Consider the following 13,018-nt stretch of genomic DNA (forward strand, 5'->3'; position numbering starts at 1 on the left):
AAATCCATGTTGGTGTTTTAAAGGGGACACATCATGAAAATCTCACTTTTTCACTTCTTGTGCATATACATCTGGATATCTGGACCCAGTGAGTTCTTGTGGACTGCCTCGGTCAGAAAACATTCAACAGGCCGCTCAGTTGTAACACAACTTCTCTGGCACAACAGAAGCTCATACACCACTTCTCCCTGGTGGATTCGGTACCTTTGTTGTCATCTGGGCCTTTGACCACGATGTGTGCGTCTAGCTCCTGCAGCTGAGCCTGGAGGGACTCCAGCTTGCGCTTGGAGCTGCGGATCTGCGAGTCCACCTGCTGGGCATTCCTCTTGTCGGTGGTGGCCCTGCGTAGATTCTCCGCACCCTCCTTGATCTTCAGCTCCTTGCGGATCTCCCTGCGGATCCTCTCGCGGTGCTCGTCCAGGCACTGCTGCACGCTGGAGTCTGAGAAGTCAGAGTTTTGGTCCAGACCAAGCTGCTGGAGCACCGACAGCCCGCCTGGATCACTCTGAAGAAGGAGAAAAGAGGTTGTTAAGGAGAAGGTACAAAAGAAGGAAGTGGTAGATGCAGAATATGAGATGGCGAACGTGTGCGAAAAAGTACAATATGAAAAAGAAAGTTAAACTATATTTAGCCCTCTGCGTATGAGGGGGATTATTCAATTTGAGTTTGAAAGCAAAACAGACTCAAACGGTGACACCTCCAGCTGAGAGCTGCTGAGCCGAGGCTACCACAGAAAAAGCTGGTAAGAGTCACCCTGCACAGTTCTGACGAAGACGAGCGCTGTGGGATGAAAGGAGGGAAAAAGAGTAAATCCCAGAGAATCCTCAGCATGTTAACGCTGCCGAGCGGAGCATCAAAGCAGAGGCAGAGCTTAAGTGTATAAACAGCTGAGTGCTCACATCAGATCTCCTACACTAACCACATTACTGCAGATTAGGACAGCATTCATACAGAAAATCAATCCGCGTCTGGTCACAAGTCAACAAACACACAGAGTGTATATGTGTAAACATGTAACATCGATGTGTTAAGACACTTGTGTATGCTATGTGTGTGGATTTCACCCAAAAACACAAAGATGTTTCACAAGGAGCAGATCATTTCACACAGATTTCCAGGGTGAGACGATCATCTGTAGTTTAACAACAATGACGGCTCAGAAATGCTACAGTTAACAGAAGTGACAAGAATAAACTACTCCTTATAGAATGAAGAATCATGAATGATAACAGCTGCAGTATCATTATTGTTTATATTTCCTTACAAAAAATTGATTAGAAAATCAAAATCAAAATATAATCCGTAATAATAAAAAATTATAAAAATCTTCATATAATTTTTATATTCACATAAAAGCCAAAGAAAAGGGGACAAAATAATGAACACTTGTTCACGTTATGTCCATCCCCTGTACAGGTTTGTTTACACAGAGAACCCCACATTCTCTTCAGAGACCTAGAGAAAAGGCAAATTGAAAGCCTGGAGATGTCATGCGTTCATTTAATGTTGTGACATCAAGTGACGCGCGCACATTCAGACACTGAGTACTGTCCCCTCCCCTCTGCCAGAGTATAATGACGGGGTGCTCGGGGGCCTTTCACTGCACCATGCAGCCAGCCATCCAGCTTAGCAGCTCTGATTACAACTTCTTAGGTCTCTGTGTCCATCCAGCTACATGCAGGCAGGAGCAGCAGCTCTGCTCTCATTAAAGCCATAATCCATCTGCAACACAATACAGTCCAACCAAACCACATGGTGCAGGCCAAGTGCTTGCAGGATTTTAACTGCAACATTATGTCATTGCACAACTCTGAAGCAATGTGATTGTTCCTCAGCCATGTTTGTGGAACATGCTCAAAGTCGTGAAGACTGCAACAATATGTTATTCTGTCAAAGTGTTTGGTCTGGAAGACCATCACACAACATCTCTTTAAAGATGTAATGTGACAGACTGATGAGCACAGACATGTACTGCATATATCCTTCTCCATGTGGCAGGCCTGAGACGTTCTCAGTGCGAGCAGCACTTAGGGCCAAAGCAATTCAAGACAGAAGAGAAAGCAGAGGTAGTAACACCCCATGAACGACAGGAAGGGAACGTTTGTGCTGTGACGCACTCTTGTTCAACACAATACAACTTTATCCCTGGTGTTTTACAGCAAAGAACATCTGGAGCGAGGTGCAAGACAGCTCACACAGCGCGGCGAAATCACTACAGCAGACAGGAATGAAAACTTGCAAGTGATTCGCTGTCAGATCGAAGATGTTTTTACAGGAAGTGAACGAGGAAGCTGACAGAAAAGAGACGGGCCATAGTATTGTAATATAGTAAAGACCAAATAGCTAAAGGCCTGCTGTGGCCACAGTTGCCTACCAAAGACCCTGTGTCATTCTGCTCAGTGTGTACCGGGGAGTCCACTGGCTGATCCCCTGGCAGGTCCTCCAGTACTTCCTCACTGGCCATGTTGTCTGGCCTCCTTCTGGCTTTGCTCCCGGCCCCCCTCCCTACCTCTCAGTCACACACTCAGCCCTGACAGCAGCGCCAATCAGGCAACACCGAGTTCTATTCCTGCCTCCTACAAAATCCAGGATGTCCTTCCCGCCGGGAATCAAAAGCCAGTCTAAAACCAGAGCGAGTGAACGAGGCGGAAGAGAGAACAGCACAGACCGAGCCCCACCTCGCTGCTTCCTGTTCTGCTCATTGGCAGATAGAGACCGAGGCGTCATGCACTTTGTACAAACACACACACACACACACACACACACACACACACACACACACACACACACACACACACACACACACACACACACACACACACACACACACACACACACACACACACACACACACACACACACACACACACACACACACACACACACACACACACACACACACACACACACACACACACACACACACACAGTTTTGTAAGTGAGAGAGCTCACAGCCAGTCTGCTTCCTGCTACTGGGTCTCCAAAGCTGTTGTGACAGATTATGGTCATCTTCAATGGACTATCAGACCTTGTATGTCTTGTATGAATTATGAAAATAAACTGCACTGAGGGTTAAAGGATAAAACATCCCCACTATTTAGCACCATAAAGACCTGCTGCTGCAAGGGACATGACATCTAAATGAGCTGTAAAAAGGTCACTCATAACAAGTTGTGCTATGAGCGAGCCGAACTTTCCTCACATGAAGAAATGAGAAAGGGATTTTCTGCTCCCCAAAAAATAATGAAAAAACATGAAGCATCCTTGCGCAAAGTTCTGTTACCTGTTGTGAAAATAACACCACGCCGTCTGGAGACAAACTGGGCACACTGGAGGAAGAGACGGACATTCACCCGCTGTGTGCAGCTCGCACAGAATCTAAATTCACAGGAAAAGCGAGACAACAAGCCGAGTCGTCACCTCCGAGACATGACCGTGCAGAGATCATACACCGGCAGCACGGACTGATCACAGACCCCCCCCCCGGCCTGTTTCTGACAGTCCCGTCGATGTCTGTCTTCTGCCCTCTTCCTGTCAGCCAGAGACACACTCGGTCATGGGTTTATGTGACTCAGACACTCAGCAGAGCGAGGTCACTGACCCGCCGAGCCCTCACTATGTGGCAGATGGCTCTCTTTGGTGCACACTATCCCTATCTGTCGTACCACACACACACACTTACACTTACACAGAAGGATACACACTCAAGAGACAGAGAGGGCAAGGGATACACACACACACACTTACACAGAAGGATACACACTCAAGAGACAGAGAGGGCAAGGGATACACACACAAACCACATCTAGTTCTTTTTATTTTCCCACACTTTTATAGGGGAATAGGAAGTGAAATAACGTGAAGTTAAAGCCAATAAATGCAAAACACAGGAAGCCGTTTTTGCTTTGCACCATTTTAAAAAGACATCATGGAAGACATAAATGCTGTGTGTCCAATATCTATATTTATAACCATTTCCTTACCGAGCAGCTGTGACCATCAGTGCTTCTTCTGTGATGTGGACAGGTGGCTGCAGAGACAGCAGCCCCCATGCATCCATACCGTCTCTCACCTTTACCAATATGGCTCAACGGTCATTAGAACTACAACCAAACTCAAAAGTTCAAACCTAAAGACGAGCTGCTGGGATGCCTGCAGAGCCAAACGGTCTTGCTCATTGTGTCTGTGAAATAGATGCAGATACTAAAAGTATGCTGACCACAGTAAAAGGAACTAAGACCACATCTATTTATACAGCTCTTAAGGTTACAGTCTCACCCTGTTTACCTGGTTAGGATTGACCTGGAACACGTACCGTGTATTTAACACCTTAACGTCCAAGTCTCTCCTTTTATTTCCCCCTCAAGTACCTTTAAGATCAGGTGCACATTGTCTGACAGCATCATAAATATTCTGCGTCAGCTTGTCCCAATTCTTCATCGACGCTATATCATGTTTACACTGAGGGAAATATTCCAACCCAAGCCTCCATGTTCATTCAAATGGAAATATGCTGAATGTCACCTGCATCAATTTATACACATTCTCCATGAATAAAAAAATAAAAAGTGCAATGGCTGCACAGCTTGTGGTTTTTTGAAAGGGTCAGCTCGGGGTTATTTACCAGTGGCTTCACTACCGTTTGAAATTCAAAGTACCTCTTCACTGTGATACTTTTTTCTGAAAAAAGCTGAAAGACCCTAAAAACGAATCGAGTTGATAGGAACTGCAGAATCGGGTCCTAAAATATTGATTATTATATTGACTTTAATGTTAAAATGTAAGTTCATATTTTTTTTTATGTGGTGAACCAAATCAAAATATAAAATTAAAAAAAAGGAAATGAACACACAAATGTTGGCCTGTAAACAGCAGACCACAGTCCTGTGTGAAAGATTAAAATGAAACAAAACAATTAGGTAACACCATCTTTAATAAATGGTAACTTGATAGTTAATAAAACTTTGTCATAATTATTTATTAGTCGTGCTATAATTTGTTTATAAATTATACGTTGTAAGATTGTTGATGATAACTACATTCTGATACAGTAGTAAACTATTTATTAACAGTTTATTGTTGCATACATTATGACATTTTATATACTGTATGTATATTAAGTGTCGACTACAAAATGATTTGTAAACATTTAGAACAAGTTTGTAAAACATCTGTAAACATAAATAGACCAGAAACCAATTATTAACCAAGTGTTACAAATATTTGGCCCATCTATGTATTTATATTATAATGTTTTACAAATCAAATGTTATGTCTGAAGCAATAAACTGTTCAAATGACATAAATTACAGCAACACTTACTAACAATGAATTAGTATTCCAGTTTGTTAACAGTAAAATAATTGAACTAAAACCTAAGTAACTGTCGATTTACCATTTATTAATGATGGTTATTACAAAAGTGCTAACCCTAACGATCTTCTCTCTCATATTATCAAAGCTGGATCTTTCCTTTCTTTACACGCTTCTTCTTTTCTCATGTTGCTCCCTCATCCTACTTCCCTTCCTCTTATTGCCAATCCGTCGTGCATTGTCCTCCGTCACACGTCTTGGTTAGACTTCTGCCGGTGCTGCCAACGGGTGACACAAAGCCTTTGATTAAGTGTTCGTGGTCCGTCAGCTCAACTTGGCTTGTCTGTGTCTATAAATAGAGATTAAGTCCATTTTGTTGGAGTGGAGGAATTCTGCAGTCATTTTATTACTTATTCATTCACTTAGTCACCAACACCTGAATTTCACACGCAGCAATAATAATGATGGGGCTTGGGACCGGACTTTCAACCTAATTGTTATAGCGTAGTGTTGCCAAAAATAATAGTCATTTAACAAATGGACCCTAAATTAGATATTGCATGGAGAGATTCTTGTTATAGGAGGAACGGGGGGTGTGGGGGTCGTGATTTCCAGGAAGTTAATGGTAATGAAAATTGCATTGGAATGTTTTTTATTAGGAAGCTGTGGATTCAAACGGAGTACAGTAAGGTCATTGTGTGAGCTTAAGGGTATGGATGCATGTCCTATTTTGCAATGTGTGGCCTTGAAAAGGTTTTTGGAAGTTGCAAAGACAAAGAAAGGCAGAGGAAAGGAAAACATGACTTTTGCAGGCCGAACTGAATTCTTGTTTCTACGCCAGAAGAGGAGCAAGAGAGGGAGAAACAAAAAGAGAAAGGAGTACTGCTAAGAGGTCAGATTTATCTTAATAGTGCCATTCATCACTTTAATTGTGTGTGTGTGTGTGTGTGTGTGTGTGTGTGTGTGTGTGTGTGTGTGTGTGTGTGTGTGTGTGTGTGTGTGTGTGTGTGTGTGCACTAAAACACTGCATGTGAAAGACAGAGTGAGACAGACAGAATTTGGGAGAAACAACTTTAAATTCTCCTCACATCCTGATGTCTGCACACAGCCTCATTCAGCAGACAGAGGATGGGATTTGGGTTAAGAAGGGGTGGGGAGGGGGGATGTTTGGAGGCTGAGGTGGAGCGGGGAGGTGGGCGGATACCAGTGAATTCCAATTAATCTCTCTAAAGAAACAGTCTTGTATTCATGCCACTGCACAACAGATAAAATAAAGCTATGGATACCAAATGAATGAACTTAAATAATACACTGATGGAGCAGAAGCTTGAGCAGAAACACACATTACAACTCATACGTTAAACACACACGCAGAAACACACAGGACTAATGTACTGTAACTGGCTGGTAATGAATAAAACAGTACAGTAAGGCGATGCTGAGAGTACTCTCAGGAGGAAATGTTGCTCTTCGTAGTGTCAACACAGCAGATCAGAGGGAAGTCAGCGTACGGCTGCAGAGTTAACTTCAGGACACTGTTACGCTCAGTGAGCAGACCAAGCTGACTCTTATGTGGGCCAGTTGGAGTGTGGAGCAGCAGAGTTAAGTATGCAACACTCCTCAGAAACAACACTTTGGTGCGTTTTGTATTTTGGGCTGATCAGCACCAGGATAGTACACTTTGGTTATCTTGTTGCCTGCTGCATTGATTTTGAATATTCTTATTTTCATGTCTCTTACAATTCAACCAGCAAGTGAAATTCCTCTCTGAAGTTCTCCTGTAAGACCAGGAGAATACAATTTTATTTTATTTTTAAATCACAAAATGACCATAGCCAAATTCCCGGCTGATATCTATTCTCATAATACGATTTTAAACTTTGACCCTCTATGAATGAGTTAACAGCTTACAGAATGTACTTTGGACTGCGTGTTGCCTGTTAATCCCTAAAATCCTTAATATTCCAGGGCAAATTCTGTTGCCAAATCTCCTTTTGCGGGTTTTACAATGCAACATGGCTATAAGTATATCTACTGCACTACCAGAGCTTGATGAGGAAATCTCGTGCATGAGGGGAGAGGATTCTGCGTAAAACGGGAGAAAGACTATGCTGAAGGTTAGGTGAGAAAGTGTGTCTTGTGTGTGTTTCAGTGCACATCTGTCTGTGTGTGAGTGTGTGTTGCTGCAGTTTCCGCTCCACAGCTGGGGAGGAGCAGATCGGCATGAATGGCATCTTTGTGAAAAGGTTGATCTTCTCAAGAGACTTCAGTAAATGCTTATGTGTTTGTGTTCCCGGCTTTGTCCATTGTGAACTCTGCAGCAACAAACAGTTGCTCTGTCCAGGCTCCTGAGGAATAATGGCGGCATTAACCCCCCATAAGAAAAGCCCTATAGTCCTCGCACTTAATCTGCTTCTGTCATGCACGCAACAGCAGCTTGAGAAAAATAAGACAGGTAACAGCACACAAACTATTTTGCAGCAAAAACAAAACATTTCTGAATAGTTATCTTCTTAAGCAAGCAATGAAGCCAGTACAGTATTCTCAGGCTCCAAACAAACACCAGTTAAGAGCAGTCACGGAGCAGCTCAGAGGTAAAAAGGTCCTTGGACTTAAATCCAACAGATATAGCCCAATTTCCTCTCAATGCTCCAGTGAGCACCACCTGCATATAAAGAAGGCAACAAACACAGTTGTTGACCTACAACAGTCAACCTGGATAAGGGTGTTACTCAGCGGAGAACTAATGAGGCACTTCATGGCTTTACAGTCATAGCTACTTGTCATGCTCTTTCCAGAGAGGGGAAGTGGCTGTTTGAAATGCAAAACCAGAGAAAATATGTATCTGGCAGAGCAGGGACCATACAATGAAGAAGAAAGAAAAATGTAAAGTGTAAGATAAAGGTGTGTGATGAACCATGACAATAGGGATGCATACAATGGACAAAAAGGCACACGTCATCTGTACTGAAGCCATTTGAGTGTGTGACCTGCAGACTGAACTAATCAGAATGCAACTATCTGAACTGAGGACTGTAATCTGAAAAAGTTGTTAAATGTTTTATGTTGAGTGTTTTTAACTTGGTTTCTACCGTCTTAAGCGTGAGGCTTGCACAGTGCTGTGTGACGGAGCCATGATGTCTGATGAGTGCAGGATGGAGCTGCAGAGACCGACACAAGGCCGGTCAGCATAATTACATTAACGACTTGTCGTACGATATATTGAGATGACCTCGATCGTTTTTTGCCCGTTGTGTTTAGAAGAAGTAAGAATGTTACAAACATTTGAACTAACATGATGCAAATAAACAGCGTTTAACAGAGTTTCCTTACCATTATACGACTTGAGCATTATGTATATTTGTTAACAGAACCCGGGAGTCCATTTTATTTATTGTTTGTGTGTTTTCCATTTCTTTTATTTATCATATTTTTGTTTTGTTTTTCATATCAAATTCCAGAGTCTGAATATTCTTAATAATTAGGAGTTCATTACTCTTTGAAAGGGTGTACATGCAATTGTTTGCTATATTATTATTATCATTATATTAGTGGCATAAAATGGACTTCATTTTTATTTCTGGGACAATATATCGTCCAACAAAAGTACTTCTTGTCACGAGCCTAGCTGACACAATGTGGTGATTTTCTGCAGCCGTCCATCCATCTCAGGAATCATACTAACAGAATCACCTACACGGCCTTCTTCTACAGACATGAACCCACAGGGGTATAGTGAGGGCTAGAGTTGGTTTCTGGCTTCTCATGACTTTCTGACTACAGGTAAACAAACACACACACACAAATATGCACAAGGTGCCAGGACAACACCAGGTAAGGGGGAGTCTTTTTTAGAAGAAAGACAAAAAGTGCACACAGCGATGCACTTAATATATATTTTTCAGTGCTGTGTTCCCTCATTCAGCCTCTTACAGCCCTCAAATCTAACAGGAATAACAGCCCAAAACACGAATGAGATAAAACTGCCACCGGATTTGATCCGTTAGCATATTATCTCCCCACTGCCTGGGACAAATCCAAACTCAGATGTTGCGTAAATCATGTGCGGATGTCCATGGGAGACTTTAACCAGAAACATCTAACACATGACGCATTTAAATCTGGGGTTAATATTTCCTCCCACCGTGTCTCCTGAATCTGGCAGAGAACAGGTGACATGCTTTATGGCAGATGCTTGATTCTACATGCAATATGCTTACAAGTCACCTGCAGGAGGAGACAGGGGGAGCAGAAAGAGCCCTGCTGTGTAATGGAATGGTTGAGCAGGCATGATGGTAATGGACATGGAAATCAGATTAAAAATGATTATGGCAGAAGGGCGGAGGATAAGAGGTCCATTCTATAATGCAGGTGATTATCCCTTTTACTGATGCATTTGATTACGATAGCATGGCACACAGGACAAGAGGAAAAAGAAGCAACAATATTAACAGATTTGTGTTGTTTTATAAAAGGCTAATGAAAACAAGACCCCATTAGTAAAATGCAATGTCCTTTAAAGTCGCTGTACAGGACTGTCTCAGAAAATTAGAATATTGTGATAAAGTTCTTTATTTTCTGTAATGCAATTAAAAAAACAAAAATGTCATGCATTCTGGATTCATTACAAATCAACTGAAATATTGCAAGCCTTTTATTATTTTAATATTGCTGATTATGGCTTACAGCTTAAGAAAACTCAAAAATCCTATCTCAAAAAATTAGAATAGTTCCTCAGACCAAGTAAAAAAAAAGATTTATAACAGCAAAACAAAATCAAACATTTGAAAATGTCCATTAATGCACTCAGTACTTGGTTGGGAATCCTTTTGCACGGATTACTGCATCAATGCGGCGTGGCATGGAGGCAATCAGCCTGTGGCATTGCTGAGGTGTTATGGATGCCCAGGATGCTTCAATAGCGGCCTTTAGCTCATTAGCATTGTTGGGTCTGGTGTCTTTCAGCTTCTTCTTCACAATACCCCACATATTCTCTATGGGGTTCAGGTCAGGGGAATTGGCAGGCCAATCGAGGACAGTAATGCCATGGTCAGTACACCAGTTACTGGTGGTTTTGGCACTGTGGGCAGGTGCCAGATCATGCTGGAAAATGAATTCCTCATCTCCATAGAGCTTTTCAGCAGACGGAAGCATGTAGTGCTCTAAAATCTCTTGGTACACAGCTGCATTTACTCTGGGCTTGATGAAACACAGTGGACCAACACCAGCAGCTGACATGGCTCCCCAAACCATCGCTGACTGTGGGAACTTCACACTGGATTTCAAGCAACTTGGATTTTGCTCCTCTCCAGCCTTTCTCCAGACTCTGGCGCCTTGACTTCTAAATGAAATACAAAACTTGCTTTCGTCTGAAAAGAGGACTTTGGACCACTGTCCAGTGCTTCTTTTCCATAGCCCAAGTCAGACGCTTCTTCCGTTGTCTTGAGTTCAGAAGTGGCTTGACCATGGGAATACGGCTATTGTAGCCCATTTCCCGGACACGTCTGTGAACAGTGGCTTTTGATACCTGGACTCCAGCTTCAGTCCACTGTCTTTGAAGCTCCCCCAAATTCTGGAAGCGACTCTTCTTCACAATGCTGTTAAGGCTGCGGTCATCTCTCTTGGTTGTGCAGCGTTTCCTGCCACATTTCCCCCTTCCAACAGACTTTTTGTGGATGTGCTTTGAAACTGCACTCTGTGCACAGCTTGCTCTTTGAGAAATTTCTTTTTGTGTCTTACCCTCCTGATGGAGGGTGTCAATGATGGTCCTCTGGACAGCAGTCAGATCAGCAGTCTTCCCCATACTTGTGATTTAGTTAACTGAACCAAGCTGAGTGTTTTTCAAGGCTCAGGAAACCCTTGCAGGTGTTTCGAGTTAATTAGACGATTCAAGTGATTCGTTGAACACCCTACTAGTATACTTTTTCATGATATTCTAATATTTAGAGATAGGATATTTGAGTTTTCTTAAGCTGTAAGCCATAATCAGCAATATTAAAATAATAAAAGGCTTGCAATATTTCAGTTGATTTGTAATGAATCCAGAATGCATGACATTTGTTTTTTTAAATTGCATTACAGAAAATAAAGAACTTTATCACAATATTCTAATTTTCTGAGACAGTCCTGTAGTTCGCAAACAGTAGTGGCACATCTGCACATACCCAGCAGTTTGATTTGTTGAGCTTTTCATTGAGGTCTGTGCAGTCGTACTACAGACGTGCGTACATTGCAGTGTTTAAAGGATAAATCTGGAATTATTCTATATTTTTCTTATTGTCGACAAATCCAGTTAAACAAAACAAAATCAACAATGCATTTGGCCGTCATAGTATTCATTGTGAAAACTTTGACTTCCCTGTGGCTCTAAGTATTTTCGTTCTAATTCATTTCCTCCTACAAAAGACAGGTTCCAAATATAAATCATATTTACGGTGCATTGACTGAATGCAATGGTGCTTATGGTAACCAACAAACATGTTCTCCAGTTTAACAGTTTGGCTCATTGTCGTGGTGAACATTGTTAAATAATAAAACTGCTCAACATTGTATGTAAAGGCCCTGTCACACATATCCGTACGGCGGAAATGTATACGAAATATAGCTCACAATTTGTCAGAGTCCAAATACTCATACAAATAGCTCACTGTGTACGTAGATATAAGGTAAGGTATAAGTAGCATTCATTAAGAGCTCACTGTGTACGTAGATATAAGGTAAGGTATAAGTAGCATTCATTAAGAGCTCACTGTGTACGTAGATATAACGTAAGGTACAAGTAGTATTCATTAAGAGCTCACTGTGTTACGCTGGTGTACGTTGATATAAGGTAAGGTACAAGTAGTATTCATTAAGAGCTCACTGTGTTACACTGGTGTACGTTGATATAAGGTAAGGTATAAGTAGTATTCATTAAGAGCTCACTGTGTTACGCTGGTGTACGTTGATATAAGGTAAGGTATAAGTAGTATTCATTAAGAGCTCACTGTGTTACGCTGGTGTACGTAGATATAAGGTAAGGTATAAGTAGTATTCATTAAGAGCTCACTGTGTTACGCTGGTGTACGTTGATATAAGGTAAGGTATAAGTAGCATTCATTAAGAGCTCACTGTGTACGTAGATATAACGTAAGGTACAAGTAGCATTCATTAAGAGCTCACTGTGTTACGCTGGTGTACGTAGATATAAGGTAAGGTACAAGTAGTATTCATTAAGAGCTCACTGTGTTACGCTGGTGTACGTTGATATAAGGTAAGGTATAAGTAGTATTCATTAAGAGCTCACTGTGTTACGCTGGTGTACGTTGATATAAGGTAAGGTATAAGTAGTATTCATTAAGAGCTCACTGTGTTACGCTGGTGTACGTAGATATAAGGTAAGGTATAAGTAGTATTCATTAAGAGCTCACTGTGTTACGCTGGTGTACGTTGATATAAGGTAAGGTATAAGTAGTATTCATTAAGAGCTCACTGTGTTACACTGGTGTACGTTGATATAAGGTAAGGTATAAGTAGTATTCATTAAGAGCTCACTGTGTACGTAGATATAAGGTAAGGTATAAGTAGCATTCATTAAGAGCTCACTGTGTACGTAGATATAAGGTAAGGTATAAGTAGCATTCATTAAGAGCTCACTGTGTACGTAGATATAACGTAAGGTACAAGTAGTATTCATTAAGAGCTCACTGTGTTACGCTGGTGTACG

The 13,018-nt window shown here is 41.7% G+C and overlaps 1 protein-coding gene across 4 annotated transcripts in view; it reads right to left on the reverse strand.

Moving 5' to 3' along the window:
- Positions 1-13,018, reverse strand: part of LOC115012233 (serine/threonine-protein kinase N2-like) — a 39,907-nt gene that overhangs the window by 17,803 nt on the left and 9,086 nt on the right. The window contains exons 1-2 of one of the 4 annotated variants that reach the window (XM_029437720.1): positions 3,284-3,364; positions 205-505 (exon numbers count right to left, since the gene is read on the reverse strand). In XM_029437720.1, coding sequence (XP_029293580.1) covers positions 205-505; positions 3,284-3,349 — 367 coding nt within the window. In that variant the 5' untranslated portion in view covers positions 3,350-3,364. Of the gene's footprint in view, positions 1-204; positions 506-2,374; positions 2,603-3,283; positions 3,365-13,018 lie in introns of those variants that run through there. The other 3 variants (XM_029437721.1, XM_029437719.1, XM_029437723.1) reach the window with 3 other exon arrangements.

This window comes from Cottoperca gobio, chromosome 8 (genome assembly GCF_900634415.1).
Source record: "Cottoperca gobio chromosome 8, fCotGob3.1, whole genome shotgun sequence".
Lineage (NCBI taxonomy): Eukaryota > Metazoa > Chordata > Actinopteri > Perciformes > Bovichtidae > Cottoperca > Cottoperca gobio.